Consider the following 25,437-nt stretch of genomic DNA (forward strand, 5'->3'; position numbering starts at 1 on the left):
CTTGACCCCTAAAATACCCATAAATCGGATTTATGGGCCTCCCTGAACCCAGGCCAACTAGATTCCCGGCGACCTAACAAAAAGAAGGACTGTTGAGGTGAAACCCCCAGCAGAGAAAAAGGAAGACAACAACTGCTTTGGCCTCAGCCCTACCGGCCTGTCTCCTGCTTCAAAGAACCTGCAAAAGAACAGCCATGCATCCAGCTCAGTGACCTCTGACAAGCTCCAGAGGACTACCCTGCACCAAACAGGACCAAGAACTCCTGTGAACAGTGCATGAAGAGACCAACAACTAAGTACTCCTATCTCACTCCGAATACGTGAAGCCTAACCACTCTGCACCCGATGCCCATGGCCCCTGTCCAGGTGGTCCAACCAGCTAGAGAGGATCTCTAGGCGATTTCAAGCAAGTGCCCACCCTTGGGTTGACCTCCCCACACCTCCACAAAGACAACTGCAGAGGTAATCCCGAGGACCCCCCTGACTGCGAAAGCTACAGACGAAGATATCCGATGCCAAAGGACCCACTGGACCCGCAGCTCCAAGGCCTTGGAGAAACCGACACCCAGTGCAGCCACCTTCAACAGGCGGCCCTCCTCCCTGTCCAACTGGTGGTGTGCCCGAGACACCCCCCTGGACCTCCCATGCAGCCTCTGAGTGACCTCTGGGTTTCCCTTGTAGACCAGCATTGGAAACCAGACGTCCTGTTTGCACCCTGCACCCGGCCACTCCTGTGCGCTTAGGGTGTGTGTTTGGTGCCAACTTGTGGCACCTTCAGTGCACCTCTAATCCCCCCGGTCTGCCCTCCGAGTCACGGGTACTTACCTGCAGGCGAACCTGATTCTGAGTATCCCGTTTCCATAGGAGCCCATGTTAAAATTGCTTGTCTTTGACCTCTGCACCCGGCCGTCCCCATGTTGCTGGTGGTGGGTGTTTGAGGGTAACTTGAACTCCAACTGGTGGACTTCCTAAAATTTGGGAGACTGAAACTCTAAGTGCTGTACTTACCTGCAAATCGCACTAACATTTCTTTTCCCCAGGAACTGTTCTGAAAGTTGCAATGTGCATTTTTAAAACAGATGATTGCCAATATTTCAAAAACTGTATAACTTATCGATTTCAAACAAAGTACTGTTGATACATGTGTGAAATACTAATCTATTGAAGTGTTTACCTGCAACTTGAATCTTGTAGTTCTAAAAATAAATTAAGAAAATATTTTTTTTTGATACAACCATTGGTCTGGAGTTAAGTCAATGAGTGTGTGCTTCTTCTATTGTCTGTATGTACAACAAATGCTTTGCACTACCCTCTGATAAGCCTAACTGCCCGACCACACTACCACAAAAGAGAGCATTAATTATCTACTTTAACCTCTGTTAAGCCTCTGGGGAACCCCTGGTTTCTGTGAGCACTATATCTCATTTTTATATAGTATATACAGAGCCAGCTTCCTACAGAGAGGGTCAACAGACTTGTCTGTGCACAGTGCACACAAATTACTTCCAATGACAGGCATATACCGTTTTGGTGGAGGGATGCCTGTCTGCTGAGATTACATTACAGACTTTGGGAGAAAGGCCAAAAGCGGTCACCTGTTGCTGCTAAATCTCCACGCAAGAAGACAGAGGGTGGACAGGTTTGGGCGCAGAACCCCCCCTTGCTGCTGTGAGAGAAGATCCTCCTGAAGGGGAAGTCTGATTAGAGGATCGATGGAAATGCTCAGCAGCTCGCAATACCAAACTCTACATGCCAAGTCTGCAGCCAGAAGGACTACTTGGGCCCAGCAGTTCTTGATCTTCTTGAGAACTCTGGGCAGAAGTGGACTGGCAGAAAATCGTACAGGAGGGCCTGAGTTCCACTTGAGAGAAAAGGTGCCTCAGAGTGATTGCCGTCTTGAAAATTCCAACGTGCAAAACTGCTGGCATTGCACGTTCTCTGCTGAGGCAAACTGATATAACCAAGGCTCTCCCTACTGCTGAAAGAGATCTTACGCCACCTTCAGATGGAGAAGTCATTTGTGATCCGCTAAGCGTTTATGGCTAAATTCATCTGCTCTGGCATTAAGAGATCCCACCAGATGTTGAACCACCAGGGATATGCCCTGCTGTTCCAGCCAGGTCAAAAGGCACAAAGCCTCCTAACAAAGGGTCCATGACCCACCCTGTCCTGTTTGTTGCAGTACCACATGGCAGTGGTGTTGTTTGTGAGCATCTGCACCATCTCCCCCTCATAGAGGGAAAAAATGCTTTCAATGCTAGCACGGAGCTCCAACATGTTGATGTGGATTCAGGATTCTGTCAGAGACCAGATGCCTCTGATCTCCACCTCTGCCAGTTGGCCGCCCAATCCCAGGAGTGACATATCTGTCACTACTGTCAGGTCTGGTTAGGGAACAGAGAGGGATCTGCCTCTGACCCAACTGCGGTTTGTTAACCACCACTGTACATCTTTTACAGTTCCCTCTGGGATCTGGGCCTTGTTGGAGAGATTCCCCCAATGCTGCGCCCACTGGAACTTTTGGTTCCACTACAGAGCCCGCTTAATGCCATTGGCTTGTGTCACCAGCAGGATGCAGAGTGCCATGAGGCCCAGCGGCCTCAGAATCATTCTCACCAAAATCCAGGCTACAGGCTGAAACATCAGTATCATAACGCAAATATCCTGGACTTGTTGTTTGGGAGGATAAGCCCAAAACTGCACTGTGCCCAGAACAGCTCCGATGAAGGGGAGCATCTGCGAGGGAGTCAGGTGTGACTCTGGCACGATTATAGTCAATCCCAGCATATGCAGGAGGTCCACTGTAGTCTGAAGGTGGGAGACGACAGCCTGGGGCAAATCCACCTTTGCAGCCAGTCATCAAGATAGGGGAAGACTGACAGCTCTAATCTCCGCAGATAAGCTGCGACCACCACCATCACCTTGGTGAACACCCCAGGGGGGCTGGAAATACCAAAGGGGAGCCCTGTGAATTGAAAGTGCTTGAACAGCAGGTGATGCCTGAAGACAGGCAGGATGGGAATGTGGAAATACACATCCTGCAAGTCCAGCGCTACCACCCAGTCTCCTTGATCCACAGCGGCAGAAGGACAGCTGGGTGCAGCAGTCAAATTCAGAGTGGGGTGCCCAAAGTTAACCAATGGGGACTGGGGGTGAATGAAGATGCGCTCCTCACAGGTGAGTAAAAGCGGGGTTGGTCTCTGGGGGTTGAGGTAAGCTCTGAGGGGGCACAAGGCAGCAGCAAATTTACACCTTCAGTGGCACAGGGGCGGCAGGGTGCAGCGTGCCAACACAGCCTCAGACACCCAATGTAAGTCAATAGGGGAGATCAATCTTGGAAAAAGGATACAGGCTCGAGACAGAAGGAAGAAAGAAGAAAACCGAAAGCTGCCCAGCTAAGTTTAGAAGCCAGGGGATGTAGGGTCTCCGACGGTCCAGCTCCTGAAGGCCCAGTCCGAGTGCAGGGGTGTCTTTTGGCATCAGAAACAGCTTACCAGGATGGTCACGGTCAGAGGGGTGTCTTCGGATTGATGCTGCAGGCTTTGAGGAAGAGTCTGGCAGAGGTCAGCCATGGTGGACTCAATCACTGGGGAACTTTCACAGGACCGGTGGGTCAACTTGGACTTGGGACGTGGGCATCGGTTGCAGAGGTGGATCCAGAGGCCGTTCTGTGGTTCCTCTAGCAGACTTCTTCTTCTTTGAAGTTGGTTTCTTTTGGACAGGTCCGCTGCCCACTGGAGATCCTGATCTTTATTGAAGGCACGCAGTCCTCCCAAGGCTTTGGATGTCGCTGCGCTGCAGGACAAATTGTCTTTTTGGTGCAGGATCTTCGAGGACTCTAAACAGGCTTTAGGGCTGGGGTCCAAGTCAGTTGGTATCTTCAGTATTCTCTGCTGATGTGACTCTGCTGTGTCCGGCTCTTCTTAGATCGACAGGAATCTGAGTTCTAGGGTTCAGGGGTGCCACCTAAATACTGAATTTAAGGGTGTTACAGTGAGTGCTAGGTGGTAGCTAATGGGCTACTCATCTTTAGGGTGACTATACCCATCTTATGAGCACTTCGTTTAGGAAGTGGGCATAGCCTTAACGCTATTGGCCTAATTTCTTTCAAATAAGATAGAGGAATTTAAAACGTAGTGTCCAGTTCAGCTCATCCACCCTAAGGGTGGCATCAGCATGAAGTGGGCACTCCTAATTTACCTGCCTGTGCTGCTGCCAAAAATGGGGTCAGGACGGGGGGCTGATCATTTCCACCATCTTGAGAGGCCTGGGTTGCATTACAAAGGCAGCAAGGCCTTTGACGGTCCCCACCCTCGAATGTCCATCCAGCTTAGGAGAGGAGGTCACACCTCTGCCCAGAGCAGGCCTTGTTCTGAGCCTTCGAGAGCATTGGCTCTCAACTCTGGAGGCCTGAGCTCCGTTTAAGGTAGTGCACTGGTCTTGAAAAGTCAGTGCCCACGCTAGGAGTTAGTAGGCTTTCAGGGGGCACTTCTAAAATGCCCTCTGAGTGCACTTATTATTAAATCCATCACTGGATTCAGTAAGGGTTTATTTATTCAAGATGTTTGATACCAAAAATCCTTATTTTCAGTGAAGCCATCATACAGATGACTAGAAAGGTTTGAGCCTGCTGCCTAAGGGAGGGGGGTAGACTGTTGAGACCACTAGCCACCTGATACATGAGGTTGGTGGATCCTGCTGTCTCAGCCACGCAGAGGCTGGGCAGCATGCACAGCATGGTGGCTAGCCGAGAATGGACGCGATTGGATGCCACTTCTGTAGCCATGAATGGCAGACTGGGGGGGTTCTGGGGGAATGTGGAGCTGCTGCAAGGCCAAAGGATCTGGCCATAGTCTGAGAATCCTTGAAGCGCTTGAGTGTCAACTCTGCCTTGCCTCCGAAGAGATGGGTGCCATCAAAGGGCTTGTCCATCAAGGAAGCTTGAACATCTCCTGAAAATCCAGACGTCCTCAGCCAGGAGTGGCGCCTCAGGGCCACTGTTGATGAAACTTCTCTGCCTAGTGAGTCGGTTGTGTTTAGTCCGCAACAGATTGTGAACTTTGCTGTGTCACTCCCATCAGTGAGAAACAGAGTACGGCCCGGGCCTCCTCCGGGACCTGTGGCAGCACTTGCGCAACCGTAACCCCATAGCATGAGAATAACGATCCAAAGGGCATACAGTGTTCATGGATCTGAATGCAAGGCTAGCAGAAGAAAACATTTTCTTCCCAAGCGAGTTCAACCTTTTGGATTCCCTATTTGTGGGGGATACACCCTGGAAGGTAGAAGCTTGGATAACCGAGTTTTCAGGAGTGGGGTGTTGCATCTGACGACTTGGGTCCCCAGGAGCGGGGTGATGGTGATGGAGAATTGTCTGTTCACAGGAGCCCCTGTGCTGGATTTGGTCCAGGTACCAATTAAGAAGTCCCTGAGGGCCTCAGTAAATGGGAGCTGGTGTTCTGAGGTGAAAGCTCCCAGTTGTAGCACCACTGTCATGAGACAAGTCCTGACGGCCACTGAAGGCAACTTCAAGGTCCAGGACCTCAGCCACCCTCCTCACTACCACAGAGTAAGAAGCTCCCTCTGTAGATACAGTAGAGGGAGAAAGCATGCCAGTATCTGGAGAAGTATCCAGTCTGCTGGCTTCTCCCAAGTCTGTTTGCAAGTTCATAGGTTCTTAGTGGAACTGGTATTTTAAAAGGTCCAGCGACCACGCCCATTCATCTCTGAAACCTAAACCATAACAAAAGGGCTCAGGATCCGATATAGGAAGCAAGGCTCCTGCCAGCATCAGAATTGGCATCATACAACGCCCAACTGACCCGTGACAGAGTCTGGGATTACAATGGAGATGGCGCACACGTGGATGCGGATGATACTAGAAGTGTCAGGATTGGGACCAGTGTCATGGAAGGTCATGGCAGCACAACAGACACTGGTCCAGAACCATGACAGGACCCATGGGTGATGGGTGCCTCCTGGCGTCAAGGCTGAAGCCGCTGGCGCGGAACCCAAAGAGGCTCCTTCTGACTCAGTGGGACCAAAAGGCATCCCAGTGGTGTTGAGCTGCACAAAAAAACAAAAAGGAGGCACATGGCCTCGTAAAACTCTGATTTGGGCAGGAGTTGCTCCAGCTCCTGGAAACTCGGGAGGCATGGATTCAGCCCAGGTGCAGGCTTAGCAGAGTGCGGCTTAGAACGACGACGCACCCTTATCTTGTCAGCCGACAGACAAGGAGAAGCCGAAGTACACTTCGACTTCTTGGATTTCTTCTAGTGCCTCAACTTACCCAATCACACCAAGGACTTGGTTTGGGTTGACGACAATGGAGGACTCTGCAAACGATCATGGGACCTTCCTCTCAACCGAGATCTCGAATTGCGCAAGGTCGAGCATCGGGCCGCCATCAACTTTAGGGACCACTCCCTCAAAGCCTTCGGATGCATGGCCCGACAGACTGAGCACGACTTTGGGTCATGGCTGCGCTCCAGGCATTAAAGACACGCAAGGTGCAAATCAGCATTCATGAAGGCATTAATGACTGGGACTCTAAAAAGAGGTAAGTGCTATTTATTTTGTAAGTATGTAGCAACTGCGGTTAAGTGTAATCATACGAAATGTAGGCAAGGCATGCCTTGTATAGATGCTGATGGTAGCAGACAATCTCCTGCACAGACACATTAAAAGGGGTCGGTTTACAGATACACTAATTGCATGAACCTTCTCCACTTAGCTGTGTTGGAGGCACAAGTAGTGTGCTTTCTTGCCTCGTGTAGGATAACCATGTACTCCTCTGAAGTTTGAGGTAGCCGAATTCTAGGAACTCCGCTGCCAGCCAACATGGTTCAGATGTCTGCGATCCGGGTGTCGGAGCTGGCTGTGGTGCTGAGTGAGAAGGTCCTAACTGTGGAGGTGCTTCTTGTGGGGATTAATTAACATCTTTAGCAGTGCTGACTACTAGGGCTGTCTTGCCAAGCTTGAGGCCAATAGGCTGAGGGTCATGGATGCTTGCCTCATCTTCCCTACCATGAACAGGAAGAAGGGAAAAAGGCAGAAAAGAGTAGAAAATTATCCCCTGACCAGTTCAATAGTGCACTGCCCACAGACTGTGGGTCCGGGTATACAGAGGTGAAGTTTTGTTATTTTGTGTTTTTGGGAGTGGTGAACAGATCTATGCATGGTGTCCACACTAATGCCCACAGTAGAGGTAAGCAATATGCAGGAAGAAGTAGCAATCAGAAATGATGAACAATAGGGGACAGGCACCTCTACCTGGTACAACTACCTAAATGTACCTCCTGATACTTGTTTTGTTAACAAACGTTTCAGCAGACTTTCATGAATAATTAGACATTATTAAGCTCCGATTTGACCCAATTTCACATTTATCTGTTGTGTTAAGTAAGTCTCACCTCTTTCTTTCAATGGCTGTCACATCATCTGCCACTACCAGAAGATTCTTCAGCCAATTTTGGTTTGCTTCCAGCAGACTGAGGCGGCCACTGACCTTTGTAATTTGCTTAACCCCCCTGAGTGTTCCCATCCACTCTGCCATGCACTTCCTGCTCTCTACTCCCCCAAAGAAAAGAAACTTCAATACCGGATGAGAAGCTGGTCCCAAGGCCCTCCTAGTACAACTCCTGACTCACCCTGAGCAGCCTTTCTCTGCATTGTGTTGTCTTTTCTAGTTCAGTAAATGCTGCTGGCTGTTTTCTGGGGGTCTGTACAATAGATGTTGAAAGGCTCTAATACTGAAATTTTGGGGAGATGCCTAAAACAGGAGCACCTGGACCTGATCTGCCTTCTCCAGGCTCCATAGGTTAAGATTTTGTTGATGTAAAAGGTAGCACATGATATGTGTGATTCCAAGATCTTCAGGCAATAAGGAACGCTTAACAGTTTGTAAACATTGTAATGATTCATATATTATGGTAACTGGGAGAGGCTCCTTTGTTAAGGCTAAGGAGTTCACTATTGTTTTTTTTTTTGCTGCTGGCTCGGCCAGCAGTGCAGGGAGGAGATGGGCAGGCCACGAGGGTGCGTGGGGGGGTTGCAGGAGGGAGGGGGAACAGAGTGCACCTAATTGTGTATGTGTGTTTGGCTGGCTGTCTCAGTTAATGCTGCTCAAACTAATCCTGGTGCTGCTTTCCTTCTATGTTTAGACGGAGAGTAGCACCAGGATTGCTAGGGGAACCTGTGCTGGTGTCCCAATGAATGCTGGGACACGACATCGAGGGAAAAGGAGCGAGGCAGCAGGAGACAGCGGTACAAGGTAAGTTTATTTTTTAATTATATATATATATTTTTTCTTTTTCCCTCCTGGGTTCCCATCCCCTCATCTCCCCCTCTCCCATTCCCCCACCACCCCTCGAGATTTGCAGTGACCGCCGCTGACGTTCTTTTCAAAGACCACTGTGTCAGCTATTTCCATGCTGTATGACACCTGTTTACATTCTCAAAAACACTGAACAAGGAGAATTTCCGGTAGGGGAATCCCTCAGCCCCCAGTTTGAGTGAGCCTGGCAGAGATGATAAATTCAATTCTGTGCAGTGGATTCACTGGACTGGAGACTTGCAAAAGTAAATTATTTGTGCTGAATAGTTATAAAAATCAGTAACTGGTATTAAGATGCTTATTGAGATTTGTGTGTCAGGCCATTTTCATAAAAAAAAATATATATAATAATGTATAGCATACCTGACATGCTTTCATGCTCTCCGAGCCTCGCATACAGATTAAATATTTGCTCCTGGACTTTGCAGACTGAGCGTTTCATCTTTTCCCTTCTGGTTAGCATGTACGTAAGATTACGAACCTGGAAAAAAAAAGAGAATATATTAATTCATCAAATGTGTTAGATCGTTACAAGCCTGCCAGACATCTATCTGCACCTTCCAATGAAAGTAGGTCAGTAGAAATATGCTTACGATGGAAGGCTTTGTAAGATATCGTAACACATTTTACTGCATTTTTGTTCAACCCAATTACTTACTTTTTACTAAAAATAAGAAAAGGTCACCGTTCACCACAAACTCCAGCAATTTTCTACAATCTGTTTATTTACATCATTCTGCAATAGAAATCGTGCCAGAGCATGTATTATATACAACACAAAGTGCATGCGCAACAAACTGCACATGCGAGTCATCTGCCCCACACACGTATTTGACAGAATACATTTATTGGCAGAAGATAAGGGTGTGGGTTAGTGTGAAGAAAAATATGCTTGGGAGATGTAGTTATGAGAGAGAGTAGCTTATTTAATACTGTAATCTTCTTCCACCCTTCAAAAATGGCATGGCATTGAGTATTCTAATCAGATGTACTTGAAACAAACGGGTATGCAATAGTTCTTTGCATGGTACAGTATCAATCTTGAGGGTTATTCAGGCGCCTGGGTGTTGGGGAAGGCCTGGCCTGTCTGGTGGCCTATTTGAAGAGTCAGTTCAGCTAACTTTAGCATTAGCTTTGCAAGAAGTATCCAGAGGAGACTGAGATGTTTTTAGCAGACCAACCCATATAAAGGATGATATTTTGTGTCTCTTGTGAAAGCCTAAATGTTGAGTGGCCTGGTATAATTTAACGAACACAGGGTGGAACCTAACGGGTAAAAACTCCCCAAAGGCCCCTCTTCATACCTTGAAGAATCCAAAAGCAATAAACTGCGAGTGGAGACAAGAAATACTGCTCCTAAAGCCTCCCCGCTCTCTGAACATTGGAGTCTCTTTTCAGCTATTCACTTATGGTTCGAAAAAACACAAATGTGACTTAGTGTAACCCAAAGAGAACTTCATGCAAAAAAAAAAAAACAGGCATGTCTGGAGTACCATTTTAATCTTGTAGAATCTTGTCATTCACACAAACGCTATAGAAGTCTTCTGTGCATGCAATGCACATTTGGGATCTCTAAAGAATGAGAATTCCTCCTCTGCAGGTTGCCTAACAAGTACAGAGTCATGAGTGTTTCACTCATGCGAACTGAGGCCAGGGGAATCACATTCATGCAGAAAGCTCTTTGGAATCACCAAATGTGTATGCCTGGAAAACCGGAAATTACTCAGTTTGGCATCATTCCTTTCAAAGAAGAAATACACTCTACGTAATTGGCAAAAATAACATACATTAACAGGACTTCTACCGGGTGGACAAGCAAGCACAACGCATAGATAGTACCTGATGTAAAGAATGGTGAGGTATTGAGATCACAGGCCAAATCAGCAGAATGTCTAAGTAGACATATATCTGAATTCCCAACCAATACATTTACACTGTGGTCATTGGCTCGGCCTTGCTGAAATGACTCTATGCGAAAAGGCACAGAACAAAGGGATGTTCATGGTGAGGCCCAGACTGGCATATGCAAATATAAAGTCTGCAGATTATTGAAAATGAGCCAGCCTACCTGACAAAAAGGGGGGGGGGGGACGACTCCAAATTAACAAATCTGAATTGGAAGTAGGGCTTGGACACTGACTACTTTTTTTTGTAGAGCAAATAACCTGAAACAGAAGCTATCATGTAATACAAGCCACAACAAGATTTATGCTCAACAAAAGAAGTCTGTCTTAGAGTCAGTGAAAAACAGGAGGAGATGAGTGAGCACGAAACCTTGCTCTGCTGCCCTGGCTTTAATTAACGCCTCTAGCACACTTACTGGGAAAGAACAAGAATCCTCTGGCTTGCACTGCACTAATATTCGTTACATCACTGTTTTCCTTGCAGTTGATAATTTATAAACTACAACGCTGACCTTGACTGGCTCTTTAAAGGTGTTAGGACCAGATTTCACCATGCCTTTTAGCACGGATAGTGTCTGCCTTAAGAAATCACCTTCCTTGTGTAGGACATGCATGCCCACCTTACTGAATTTGGCAGCCCACCTAATTGGAAGCAGTGATGTTGTCTGGGGCGATGCCATCACAAGGTAATTATCCTAATCTGGGTCTCCCAGAGGATGGAGGTCATAATCGTCATCTGTGCACCCTTTGTCAAAGGGTGCCTCATGAGGGTCGGCAGGGCCAATGGAGCTGCCACATCCGTAAGAGAAATGTGGGATCCCTTTGGTGAGGGTGGAGGCCATTAAGGTGGTGAGCAATAGGTGACTGGTGGTAGTGGTGGAGGTGAAGGAGGAAGAGGGGTGTAAGGGAGAGGGTAGGTGTCTCTCTTTCTATGTTTATTTAGCTTGGGAATTGGAAGGGGCTTCAAAGCAAGCTCCCCCTCAAATGTTAACGTCCTCTTCTGAGACTTAGTCCTGAGGGTTTCACATGAGGTAGTTTTGTCAAAATCATCCCGTCTGGTGATTGATGAGGAGCCTTTTCTGCCTTGCATCCAGTTCCTCCTCGGGGTCGGATGGGTTACTCAGAATCGTCGGAGCCGGCTGTCACCATTCTTCCACACTGATGGTAGCTTCGAAAACAGTGGATTTGGAGTCTATTTTGTCCTCGGTGCCACAATCAAAAGGGTACTCATCTCTGAAAGGGCTGGAAGCTTGTGGATCTTCAAGCTCAATGACTGCGGAGGGGTGATGCCTGTGAACGGAGGCCTTGTTGGACCTAAGTACTTGGGTAGGTACCAACTTGTGTCCGATGGCAGCAGGGGCCCTGAAGGCTATGAAGCTTTGGTAACAGGCATCGATCCCTGACCCCAACAATCTTTTTATGTGCCAAACGCCTCTCCTGGTTGTATAGGAGGGTGTTTTTCAAACAAAAGGTGAGGCTGGACTTGCATGTGGTTTCATCATGGTCAGGGGAGAAGCAGAGATTACAAACTTTGTGGCAATTAGTTAGACCATTGGTACCTTTGGTTGCACTGGGGATGGTTCTGGAAGGGTGTCCATTCCACTACCCTGTGTTCATTCTCTATGAAGGAGTTAAGCATGAGAGGTACATGGCCCCATAGAGGGCTTGAGTCCCTGGCAGTTCGAAGTCAATCGACTATGTTCGGTCTCTGAAGAAAGTGTGGACGACGAAAGCATGGAGTCAGTGCGCATTGGCAAGTAAGGGTGGCGTGACATTGTATTTCATGAGTCAAAAAAATTCTTTGAAGAGAAACAACTTGCAAACGCCCGAATGCATCACTAGGTGGCAGGGGTATGCAAAGCATGGGTATCTACTGAAGCTCATGCTACCAACAGAGATGTCATCCAGGTCTATGTGATAGCCTAACTTTCAACTAGTCTATGACAACAGTAGATTAAAAAAAAAAAAAAAAAAACCTGGACCCAAATCATGTATTCATGGGAAGGGGCCGAGGCTCCTGAATTATTGATTCAACTCAGTAGAGCCATAGCCGTATATTCACGTGGAAGCTGTAAAATGAGAGGTGAGCTCTGTAATCTCAGATTTATGAGTAAGCCACAACAATTGCAAATTAAGCAACATTAATATAAGCTTAGCATTTAACTGCTGATGCGGCAGAGGAGGCATTGGGTAAGACCGACCATATGAGAGTATGAATGATGGTGAATACCTGTTTCTCGAGGTAGACAAAACTGCCAAGTACCATGCAGAAAGACAATGAGAGTTCAAATGTAAATCTCTCATTTGTCAAAAGCAATAGTACAGAAGGGGTATATGTCTCTATTTAATACATTCAATGGGCAAATCCTCTTGCCTGATATGTCCAATCTTCAGTTAGGAGAGGGCAGATGGAGGCACTACAAGACATGAGGAACAAGTTTCAAGAATCCAGTGAATTTCCCTTTTTTTTTTTAAATTAAAAAGCATTTCTTTATTAGTTGAGGAAGAATAAATCTTCTGGGTATACTCAACAGTGCCAGAATGGAACTTCAAAACCTTTAGGGATTTCATAAGCTTCAGTAAGTTGGACAACCAGTTGTTCTTTGCAATTTCTACCTGCTTGAGATATAACTTATGGCACAGCTTTCTAAGTGTTACACATAAATACCAGCTTGAGAGACTTTAGCATGATATATTGTTTTTACAGTTGGGTCCACTTAAGAGTTTATGTTTTTCCTCCAAATAACCACTGTCCCAAGAATGGAGTTGTTGGTGACAGGTTCATTAGAATATCTGGTGAAAACATTACTGGCTCGGGCAGTGTAATTCTTCTATCAGTCTCCCAAAAATAACAAGTGAAATCTCAAATTCTTCATTTGTTTGTCAGTCTGCTGGAACATCACTAGTCAGCTCTTGCACAAATCATTTCATTACAGTGCATGGATAATAACTTTTCAAACATTGAAAGTAGTTGCTTCACAGGGTACCTGGAGACTGCACATTAATTTATATTGTTTCTGTGGCAAATCCACTTTTCACCATGGCCACATCAGATTTTTAATCAATTCCTAGACCCTATTTTTGCTGGCTTTAGGCACTGGACTAAGCCAGCTTAAGGTTCAAACGTGTTCTACTTTTTCCGGTAGCAATTACTGCACTTTGTAGCAATGCGGTATACTGGAGGACAGTACGGTCTTCCATCCTTTCTGAAGTGGGTGAGCGCAGTAGAATAAATTGTGCAACAGGAAAAAAATACTAATAACACTTAAATGTTAGGTGTGCAGAACAAACAACAGTGCAAACACATCAGATTAGCTGTCATCATGAGAAATGTAATGACACCGAGGAGCCTTTATATTACATTGATGTGAAAAAATCTTACATGATCCGAAACTTAGAGGTATCAATAGTTTTCAGAAACAATCCCAGCAACTCACCCTTTCCAGATCCTGTCGCAAGTGAGTGAAGAGTTGCAGCCTTCTGATGAGAACATCTTGCTCCTTCTTTGCTAGATTGTCCTCCTCATCTTTCTTGGGAGTAATCAAGGGCTTGTTGAAATTAGCTTTCCGCTTCAACATCCAGTACTGAAATAGGAACTGGGCTACCTCCTCAGTTATATCAATGGCCTGGCACACCTCTGGGACACTGACAAATGTGAAAAACTCATCTTCCAGCTCCTGGAGTTTTTGCTTCCGTTGACTCACTCTCTGTGCTTCTTGCTCTTTCTGATCCATGCGGGTAGAGGGGGCCATATGCTTCTCGTGTCCATCCCCAGGATTTTCACTGAAACTTTCTTCTGAACCATTTTTGCATGAGCTATGATTTTCACAGTAAGATTTGAACTTGACTTCATCGCTCTCTGTGAGAATCGTTTTCATTTCCAAGCCCCGGTCAAAGGCACAGGTCACATGAAAGGCTGTCCGGCAGTTTTTCACAGAACACTACATTAAACAAAAATGTAAACACAAGTGTTGAAGGCAAAATAGTTAAACTATGTCTATTTCACTATTAAAATAATACAGTCAACTACAGCCAATACCGCAAAAAAAAAAAAAAAAGAAGCAAAAGTGAGTGAGGAAGCATTTTATTTCCATACTTCCAGACGACTACTGAAATGGGAAGACTGTGCTAATTTTGAATTCTGGTAAAAGTTACACTCATCTCCATTTACTATTTATAGCTAAAGCTTGAGTCTGTGTTGATGAGAGGAAATGGCATGTGCTTCAATAGTGAATGCAAAAGAAACGCAACTTGCTAAGTTACTTTACCCTTTTACCAATGCATACTAATCATATTTATACTTTTCATAATGGAGTTCAACCACCACAAATGACATCAATGTAACCTACTGATTTTGGTTTCTAATGTGTAGTCGCATGATCTTGCTTTCAAGGGTTATCATTTCATAGGAGTGAACGTTTTAACTGCATCCGCTTGTTGTAGGTTTGATATTTCCAATACAATGCATTTAAAAAATGCACTTGTCGTACCCTTTTCATTTTCATGTGGGATCTCATTTTTTTCTTCCCTCCTATTCTTAAAATTTGCATTTACTACGTTTAGATCCGATTTGTACAGATTAACATCGTCATTCAGATGAAGAAATAGTCTGAATTTAAACAACTGCTCATTTTACACATTTCACCACTATTAATCTCACTCGCCACGAAACTTTAGCACTTAATGACTTTCCTTATATGCGTACGTTTCCTTATAAGCGACCTATATTCTATCAGAATTTTTCTGGTCCAATTTTCGCTTTTCATTGTGCTTCTGCAAGGAGTTCAACCAGGGGAAACATTACAAAGTTGTATGCATAGTCAAGAAAGGACTAATAAGCTTTCATTAATAAATATGTTGCATATACCTTAAACCTTTCTACGACCTAAACATACTGGGCCTACAAACATAGGAGGCTAAACATGTTCACAGTACTGGAAACAGTAACAGTCTGGAGTGTTTCAGAGTAAGAAATGAGATCTCAACTTTGTTAATTAACACACTGAGTACTGCTGCGGAGCCACACCATGATGCATTTAAGGATTGTTGGTCAAACCTAAGATCACATGATTTACTCAACATATGTGGAGGAGGAATAACTGAACCTACAACAAAGATAAAAGAAAACTGACAGGTTTTCAGAAAATAAACCATTGAATTCTGTTGTCTGCGAAAAGCCTGAATGGTGGAAAGCTGTCAGGTCTCAAGGGGAGATTATTCCAAGTGTTCCTGCAGTTACAGAACAAGCCCCATCACCAAACCAAACAGGCTTTGTTTAGGATCTGAAGTAGCCACTGTTATATTGATCAAAGGGTGCGTTTTAGTGTGCAGGGCAAAAAATTAGCTTCCATGAAGACAGAATAAGAGTTGTATAATGCACGATGAACAATAAATAGTGTTTTAGCAGGATGCGTTGACAAATCAAGAGCCAGGGCAGAGATTTAAAGAAGGGAGTAGTATGATCTTTTCTCCTGGTCACACTTAAGAGTTTGGCAACTTTCATTTTTGCAAATTGTAATCTTTTTACCAGTTTGTGTCAAACAGCAAAATATTGACCTGCCATATTCAAGACAAGATTGAATCAGACCACCGAGTATGGAACTATGACTTTCTTTATTGATAAACAGTAAACATTTTCTTTAGCACTTCGTTCCATGCCAGCACATGATTTTGGCATATCAGTTACTTAAATGTAATTCCAGTCCTGCATTGTAGGAATCCCAACTGAATTCATAAATGCAGAATATTCCCACCAATTGTACAGGGACAATGGAAAACATATTTTCCATAGTGTAGAGCAGTGGTTCCCAACCTGTGGTGTGGGCAACCCTGGGGGTCTGGGAAGCCTCCTCAGGGAGTCCGCAACTGTTTACAAAATTAAATAATATTAACAGATTAGGTCCCCGGCTTTCAGTAATGACTCAGTGGGGGGGGTCCCCTGCTTCCAATAAAGATTCAGAGGGTGTCTCCAGGCTTCAGTAATGATAATGTGGGGGTCCACAGAAGTCAAAAGTTTGGGAACCGCTGGTATAGAGGACAAACTCTTATTAGGAGGCAGACATTTTAAAGTAATTCATATGTCACTTGCATAGAGCTAAGCAGGAAGGCTTTTGCTGAGCTTCTCACTGGAATAACCAATTTAGAAAATAAGAAAAAGCTAGATAGTAGAACCTAGCTAAACATGTTCTTTGCTCAGGTTAAAAACAGGTGCAAACTTGAATGTTAGTAGAAGAAAAATGAAAAAAATGATGCAGGCTAGGTTCGAGTGCTTCAGGTCAAAAACAGGGTACTGCTCCTTTAAGGGCTCTGCAGCTTTCCTCTCCCAACATACATTTTACCGGCAGTTTTCCATACAGGCTTAGTTATTACTGAAATGAAAAACATATGTTTCACAATATTAAAGGGAAGTATTGGTATTTGCGCAGGAGGGTATATTTATACGACTTCAGTGAAGGTTCTTATAATGTTGAACTGAAGTTACAAGTAAGTGACATTTTCATCTGCATCGTAGGACAGGATTCAAACTGATAGTTATAAATGTAGAACAGAGTAGCAAGCACATTCCTCCCAGAGAATACGAGTATCTTTCAGTACATTTGTTTAGATGACACCATCCTTGTCCAGAAAGGTCTAGAATTAAGCGACTGTAGCTTATTTCATGACTTCATCCTTAATACTCTGAAGTATTGGGTGAAACAATTGCTAACTTTAACTTGCTCAGAACAACTTGGGTACACACTTTGATATGGAGGAATAAGACAAGATAGACATGAAGATCAAACACAAAAGTCATAACACATCTTGCAGATTTTGACATCATGACAGCACTGCAAATGTTAACATTTTGAGCAGCTTAACATAACTTATTTTTTCTAACATCAAAGTTCATCAAAGTTCATTTCCATTTTATTATTTCTTTACATTGTGGCATAACAGGAATTTACACAACTGATGCAAATAACCAGGAGGATCCACCAGTGATAAAGCTATATCATAGGCCTCCAAGCAAATTAAACACCATGATATGAGCAGCCCCGAGGTACAGCAAGAAGGTAAAGGCTGCCATCAAGCTCCCCTTCACTTCAAGCCAGCCAGTTGGTTTAGAATCATTTTAATTCAACAATAGGCACCAAACATTTGTCCAAGTTCTTTATTTTTACTGAATTTTTGGTCACAGCATATGTAGGTTCTTGGCATGCATATACTCCTCCTCAACCTAAATGCAGCTATTTCACCTGGAGAGCACCCTCGTCGTAACATAAGACTCCAGCAGCATACATTTTTAGATTTGAGCATGTTTTTGGTTCTTTCTGAATAAAACGTTAACACTAGTCTTATATCTAATGTTCTTTCAGTGGGGGTAGAAGGATTCCTAAAAAAAAAAACAGTGGTTGAGAGATGGATTGATGGATATGAAAATCTGTGATAACAGCTAATAATTCATCACCTGACAGAGAGAAATCTCAAAGACCATCACATGCTCTTACCATGGACATCCCCTGACATTTACTTTTATCAGTTGGAATGGGAAGGGATTAAACAATATGACTAAACGATACAAAATCTACACATACTTAAAAAGATGCAGCACCCATATAGCCATTTTGCAAGAGACCCACTCGACCAGCTCAGAGAGAGATGTGCTCCACAAACGATGGAGAGGGCAACTTTATGCTACAACGTACTCGGCATTTGCCCAGGGGGCTTTGATGTGGGTTTACTTTGGAGTCCCATTTAAAAAAAAAAAAAAAAAAAACTAATTGCCCCTAACGCAAGATGTGTCCTAATAACAGGCAGGTTCACAGGCCAGGATCTAACCATTGCTGGGCTCTACGCTCCTAACACTGATCAGGGGAGTTTCTACCACGCAGTCTCCTGAACAAATGCCCTCCACTTAAGACAAACCATTATAATTGGAAGAAATTAATGTGAGCGACCCCACCATTGATCATATGTATCCACCTCTGCGTGAGTTCCCAGTGACTTGGCTAGCACATACATTTAAGAATTGGCAAAAGAAAGGGGGGCTTTATAGGCTCCTGGCAGAGGCAACTCCAGGAGTTAGGGACTACTCCTTCTACTCACACTTACATGCTCTATACAAAAGGTTGGACGCATGTCTTTGCTCCCCTGAGGTGCAAGGAACAGTGAAGCACATGGAATAGCTCTGCAGAACTGTGTCAGACCACAGTCAGATATTACTAGCACTAGACTGGAATAGGGAACACCCCTGAATACCTGATTGGCACTTGCCGGCAGAGACGCTGGAAGACCAGGTGTCCCACCATTCCATAGGAGAGGCCATCAAGGAATATTTTGAGGACAAGGCACATTCGATGACATCCCCACTTGGAGAATGGGATGCCTTGAAAGCAGTTATACGGGGCTAATGTGTCGCTGAAGTGGTGGGGGTCCGGCTGACCCTTATACAAGAAGTAGAAAATCATGAAATGGCACTGAGGAATTTAGAGAAAGATCACCCCGGTACCCCAGGACTACAATAACAACTACTTGCCGTAAAGGAACAGCTAACAGTATGCTTAGAAAATGTTAGATATTTTGACTACTGAGAATACATGATTAAGGCTCATGCTGAGAGAGATAAATCCGGGAAGTTGGTGGCCTGGCTCGCCAACCCAGTCTCTAGGGGCTCCCCGATACTACAGGTGGACTCAAACACAGGAATGAGTTTATATTCCCAGCAGGATATAAATCAAAGATTCAAGGAATATTATGCAATCCTGTATGCCGTCCCTCTAGAACAACATCGGGAGACCCGAAGCATATTTCTGGAGAACACTGAGCTGCCACACATTGATATGGACAATACAGGAGACTTAAGAGGTCCCATCACTTTGCCGGATGTGCATGCAGCAATTCAAGCTATGGCCCGGGGCAAAGTACCTGGAACTGACAGCTTCCCCATGGAATTCTCTGCCACATATTTGGAGGAGCTCGCACCTAGATTAGTGGAATTATATGCAACAGCTCAAGAGGCAGGTCACCTTCCTTCTACCACCATCGAGGCACTTGATTAAACCATGCGCTTCCCCCAGAGATGTTTGTGCTTATCACCCGCTCTCATTGCTTAACCTAGACTATAAAATACTGAGCCACATATTGGGATCCACCTTCTTCCAAATAAGTCCAAATTTACATAACCAGACGAAACCAGATTTATCCTGGGACGGGATACAGTGTTAAGTATACACAGACTATTCTCCATTTAAGAAACTATTCTCCCAGAAGACAACAAAGTAGTGATTGTGTCAACAGATATAGAGCAAGCATTCTATAGTTTATGCTGGGATTATTTTATCAAGTGATGGAAAGGCTTGGACTATGAGCAGGTTTTGTCCAGTGGACAAGACTTCTTTACATGGGTCCCTCAGCACGGGTGCGGACAGGAAGGGCAATGTCAGAGACTTACGAGTTAGGCAGGGGGACCAGACAGGGATGCCCCCTCCTACCACTACTGTTCGTTATTCCTTTTGAACCTCAGGCTAACAGAGCATGGATGGGGGCATCCTATCGGGCACTACATTGCCAAGGCCTCTGTCACAAATTTGCACTATATGTAGATGATAAGCTCCTCTTTTTAGCCAACACGGAGCAGGACTTACTGGGGCCAATCTCCCTACTAGAACGATTTGGCAACATAGCGGGCCTGCAAATATATTGACTGAAATCATTAATATTCCCCCTTAACCGTAACATGCCACAACCCTGAAACCTCTACAGGTTCACATTGGACAGATCCTGCATAAATATTTAGGTGTTGGAGTATACCACAAACCGAAAGATGTCTTGGAAGGGAACATTAGGAGGACAATAAGGCCACTTAGGGCTAATGTGGGGTTCTGGAAAACACTTCCAGTGTCTGTAACAGGACAGACAGATAGAAGCAAAGATGATGGTGCTTCCCCGCTTACTTTATCTTTTCAACACACTACCAATAGTGATACCCCGCAAACAATTTAGAGAATTAAGTACACTGATATTGGAACTCACATGGGAAACGGGCAGGTGTAGGGTGGGGATGTCCAAACTTCATACACCCACCACGGACGGTTAGCAGCACCTGACCTCGAGCTTTACTACCTGGGGGCTCAGATTCAATGGCTTAATCAATGGTTACCCTTGAGACTGTACCCGGGAGAGTGAGGTTCCGAGAGAAACCAGAGACATCAAGGCCCTATCTCAAATACTCCTGACACCTACAAAACCGGAAGTAGGCAGTCCTGGAGAACAAAACATTATTCACCATTGCTCGAAGCGTGGTCTACAGCGCGCCCAAAACCACTGGCCTTACTCTCCAGACATATCGCTACAGGTAATAGTCACCACAGATAAGACTTGGACGCTGCAGAAAACACTGAACTGGGCAGCATATGGCATAAATGGGTGACCTCTACAAGGATGGTGGGTTGCTACCCTTTCAAAACTAGGTGGAAACATTTGAGTTGCCCCCTGGACAATTCTTATTACACAATGCAGTAGAACTGAAAGTGCAAAACTGCTGGGGAGTGGGAGTAACAGAACTCCGACCCACCAGTACACTAGCATACTCTGTACCACAACGGGCAAAACACGTGCAATATGGCTCATATACAAAGCGCTCAGAGATAATACCACCACTCCACTCGCAGACCTACGCCAGAAATGGGTAGATAATTTAGAACACCCTATTGCTGACACGCAATAGACCACAATCCTAACCAATGTTTGCAAAATATCCAGCAATGGCAGATTTAAGTTGATGAACTACTATTTCCTGCACAGGGGATACCTTAAACTAAGGAAAATTGGGTGCACCAATGGGGCACAGGACGTGAGATGCCCCAGATGCGGGGAGCAGGGAGCGGTGATGCTCCACATGGTATGGAGCTGCTCAGCTTTGCAGGTATACGGGGAGGGAGTAGTAGCAAGTATAAATGAAACAACAGACAAAACACTTTCCCATACCTCACTGGTTTGTCTGCTAGGGGGATTTCAGCACAATACAAAAAACAAAGTAATTACTAGATTTGAGGACCTAGCATTAAACCTGGCTAAATGGGAAATTACCAAGAGGTGGAAATAAGTATGGCCTAACCTGTTTATAACTCTTTTGTACTCTTGATAATGCTCATTGGTCTTTAGTCTAAGTGCAATGTATGATGTTTTTAAAAATGCAATAAAAGTTTGGAGAGAAAATGTAGGTGTGTTCCTAAACTACCCTACTGTGATGAAACGCAGTATACGGTTCAACAGCGGATACAGATGACAGCTCACTGACCCTTCTAGGAGAAGTGACTGCAACCAGAGAAGAGATCTTCCAGAAAAGGTGCTACAATAATACCTCATTAAGTGGCTCAAAAAGTGGAGCCATCAATTTAGATAACACCATGTTAATTTCCCATGAAGGAAAATGCAGCCATCTTGGATGGTAGGTCTTCTTCAGTCCTTCAAAAAAATTATTTACAGCTAGCATCAGGAAATAGTATCTTTGGTCTGGTCATATCTGTAAGCAGTGAAGGTAGCTAAATGTACCTTTAATGAAGAATACTGTAACTATGATTTCACCAGATGAAGAAGATAGGGTATAATGACATTCTCTTGGCATCCAATGGCATTGTGTTTTTTTCTGCAGAAAACAGATGAGAAATCATTTCCACTTGAAATTGTAAGACACTCTTTAGGAAGACCATTTTGCTTCCTTAAGAATGTTCATTCCTAAGGTAAAATTAAATGTCTATACTACAGGACTTCAAAATCCATGCAGTAAATTTCAACAACTGTATGATGGGATGATGGATCTTTTTCTGCATCTTCAATAACTAATTTGATATGTCTGTCAATTTCTTGGGTGATGCTATTGATAGATGAAAAGGTCTGGGAACTACCACTCTTTCGGCCATTGCCGGTCACAAGAATATTCTTTTCATTACAATGCCTCATCACCACAGCTGTAATTAGAGAGGACATTGGAAACACACACAGAAATGTGTTGGATCAATTCATCAAAAGAGAATTTCCCATTGATCCTGGTTGCCACACTCGACACAAAAGCTTTGGCATTTTATGTTTTGTCTTGTTGCAAAAAGGTTTAGTGAAGGCCACCCCCAGTCTTGGGAAATATCTCTGTGCACATCATTGTTTATTTCCAATTCATGGTTTTTGATGAATTCTGCTTAGCAGGTCTGTTTAACACTTTTGAAGCCCTGTGAGATGCACAGCCTTGGTTCCTCATTACGAACTAGTGCCAGAATGCTATGACTTGTAGGGACAGAGTCCTTATTTGATCCCACCCTGTTTGTTTAAATAGTACATTGTGGTCATGTTGCATGTCAAAACTAAAAACCTTCTGGTTGTGAATGGTGCTTGAAACTCCTTCAAAAGGAAACGTACAGCTTTAAGTTCCATTATATTTGCATGGCACTGTTGTTTCTCTGACCACAAACCCTGTATTGTTAGATCTTGGAAGTGGTCTTCCCATTGTTAAAGGGCTACATCCGTCACTATGGTCTGAGAAGTTAAATGGAATTCATATTACAAGATTCTTTATCTTACACTTGTAAATGAGTGACGCTCTGGCTTGTGGCGTTCGCTTCAAGTTCTCTTCCCAATTGTCTGGTCTTGAATCTATTGGTCTTCCATGCACTATTCGGGCAGTCTCCTGAAATTTGTTCCTCGCATGGGCGATATCTGGCATGCAGTGGGAGAAGAAGTTTGCAGTAGGAGCTTTTCTGTCTTCAAAATGGTAGACACTCTGTTCTCTAAAGGAGACATTTCTATTTTTATGTTCAGTGTAGACTACAGTTTGAACTGGAACCAATGCTGATTTGTATAGTTAACATGGAGACGGTGAAGGATCCTGTAAAGGCTATTCTGGAGAATATTATTAGGCAGTCATCTAGGTATACATACATGCAAATCCTTTGTCTTCTTAAGTGTCCTTGCACAGATTTTTGTCTGAAAGGAAACTCTCAAACTGAAATCAGCTTTTCCTCACATTGAATCCCCCACACTGAATCACAGGAATTTCCGGTGTTTTCTTATTACTGGGATATGAAAATAGGCATTGTGCAAACCCACCAAACACATCCAATCTCCTTTCAGGAGTTGGGGATGCATTTGGTGTAAAGCTAACATCCTGAATCTCTGCCAGTCTGATGTACTTGTTGGCCAGGCTCAATTCCAAGAAAGGAAGAATGTTCTGCTTTGGGGCATTCCTGGGGGTCTAAAATATTTCTGAAATAAATTTACTTTTTCTCAATGTAATTGGGCGGGGACAGGATCTATTACTTGTTTTTGAAGGTTTACATGTTACTTCCTTTCTCAGCACAAGTAGCTGATGTTTTGATGTGGTTTTCGGTGGAATTATTGTAGAAGGTGCTTTGGACTTAACTGAATACCCTTTTCTGATGATTTGCAAGACCCACTTGCTCTGCTGAAATTTGTTTCCGCTTTCCAGGTGTTGCAGTACACTACCGCTCACTGGAGTGAGTAAAAGAGAAGATGAACTAGGATATTAATTGTTTTGACAGGTGGATCCAGTGATGGTAAAGCATCCTGAACTGGAACAGAAGAAATCATATTCTTTGGCATTTTTAATTTGCCATTTGGAAGAGGCGAAATGAGAGTAGAGAAGGAGTCATCCTGCAGGTGAAGATGAAGAAGATGAAGAAAATGAAGAACGTCTCAACATCCATTTGTTTGACGATGTGCGAATGTTGGTGATAACAGTAGACTCAATAAGGATGTTCTCAACGGCGGTCGGCTTGCCACTGGGAAATAGTGGTTTGATGACGTCCTCATTGTTAACGGTCTCGGCATCAGCCAGATAGTCCTCACCACTCTAGCCATGTCAGGCTCTTCGACAGTAAACATGTTGGGGTCATAGTATGCCTTGATGTTGACTGGTGCTTCCATGACCTCCCGAAGTGTGTCAAAAGATGAGGATGGCATCTAGGTCACTCTTCTCCTTTGATTTCATTAACAAGGAGTCTTTTCTCAGAGAATACATAGCTTCTGTAGAGGATCGACCCTCTCCGACATGTCTCTTGTACTTTCTTCTCTCCTGCTACGCCTTCACATTTTCAAACCACATCCCAAGATGAATGCTTTTCCTGTCTTTAAAGGTTCTGTTGAAAATCTATTGGCAGAACCCACAGGACATCACTGACTGTGTAGGTGAGAATTATACAAGCCAGAGTGGGGATGGGTAGCAACCTTCTTCTTTCCACAGGAAGGGCACTTCACAAAAAGTGGAGACATTGTGAGAACAAATAACTCACAAATGTGGTAAAGATAGGTGATCTTGATGAAGAGATGTGAAAACCATTGAGTGATTTGAGAAACAAATGGTTTTGAAGTAAAAAAAACTCATTGATATGGGAGAAAATCTCCCAGATGTGTTCTAGGATCCAGTCTGCTACACCCAGAAAAACTAACCAAGGCTGTGGGGCAACACGTCAGTGCAGTGTAATCTGGAAGAGGGAAGCTGCTGAGCCCTAAAAGGAGCAATGTCCTCATTTTGACCTGATGCACTTTAACCTAGGAGATATTCTTTTTCTTCATTTTGCTCTACTGAAATGCAGGCTCGTACATGTTTTTTAACCTGGGAAGCGAACATTTTTCCGCTAGGTGCTACAATGCAGCCTTTTTGCTATTCTTTAAACTGTCTAGACCAGTGATAAAAACTCAACAAACACCTTTGTGCTTAATTCTGTGCAGATTACATAAATTACTTACTTTGAAATGTCTGCCTCTAATTAAAATATTACACTATACAATGGAAATGAAATTTTCTGAAGTTCCAGCATGTTGGCATATATAGGATTATAAGCGTGAATCTAAAAAAACAGATTTTTTGATACCAGTACTTCAAGGGACAGGACTGCATCAAAATTAATTTATTGGTTTGCACAGCATTAGATGGGTGAGAACCATTGTTTTTACACACACCAATACTGGTGTTAAGGAGTTCAGTCTTACCTCGATTAAGTTTTCAGGAAGAGAGACAACATCCACCCAAGGTAACATTACAAAGATGTTAGTTAAAAAATACTGAAAAGCTGAGACTTCACCAGATGGATGACATTATGGGGATAACACTGAAAATCAGCTCAGTGCTGTAGGTATACAGTTAACACAGAAGTGAAATAATTTGACTAAAGGTAGCACATGCGTTAAATAAGAGTGGGGAAAACACCA

At 44.1% G+C, this 25,437-nt stretch overlaps 1 protein-coding gene across 4 annotated transcripts in view; it reads right to left on the bottom strand.

Moving 5' to 3' along the window:
- The window catches only part of JADE1 (jade family PHD finger 1), a 169,554-nt gene that overhangs the window by 14,394 nt on the left and 129,723 nt on the right, over nucleotides 1-25,437 (bottom strand). For all 4 annotated transcript variants that reach the window (XM_069242204.1, XM_069242196.1, XM_069242212.1 and 1 more), the window contains 2 exons: nucleotides 13,677-14,180; nucleotides 8,699-8,816 (listed from right to left, as the gene is read on the bottom strand). In XM_069242204.1, coding sequence (XP_069098305.1) covers nucleotides 8,699-8,816; nucleotides 13,677-14,180 — 622 coding nt within the window. The remainder of the gene's footprint in view (nucleotides 1-8,698; nucleotides 8,817-13,676; nucleotides 14,181-25,437) is intronic.

This window comes from Pleurodeles waltl, chromosome 1_2, assembly GCF_031143425.1.
Source record: "Pleurodeles waltl isolate 20211129_DDA chromosome 1_2, aPleWal1.hap1.20221129, whole genome shotgun sequence".
Taxonomy (NCBI): Eukaryota; Metazoa; Chordata; class Amphibia; order Caudata; family Salamandridae; genus Pleurodeles; species Pleurodeles waltl.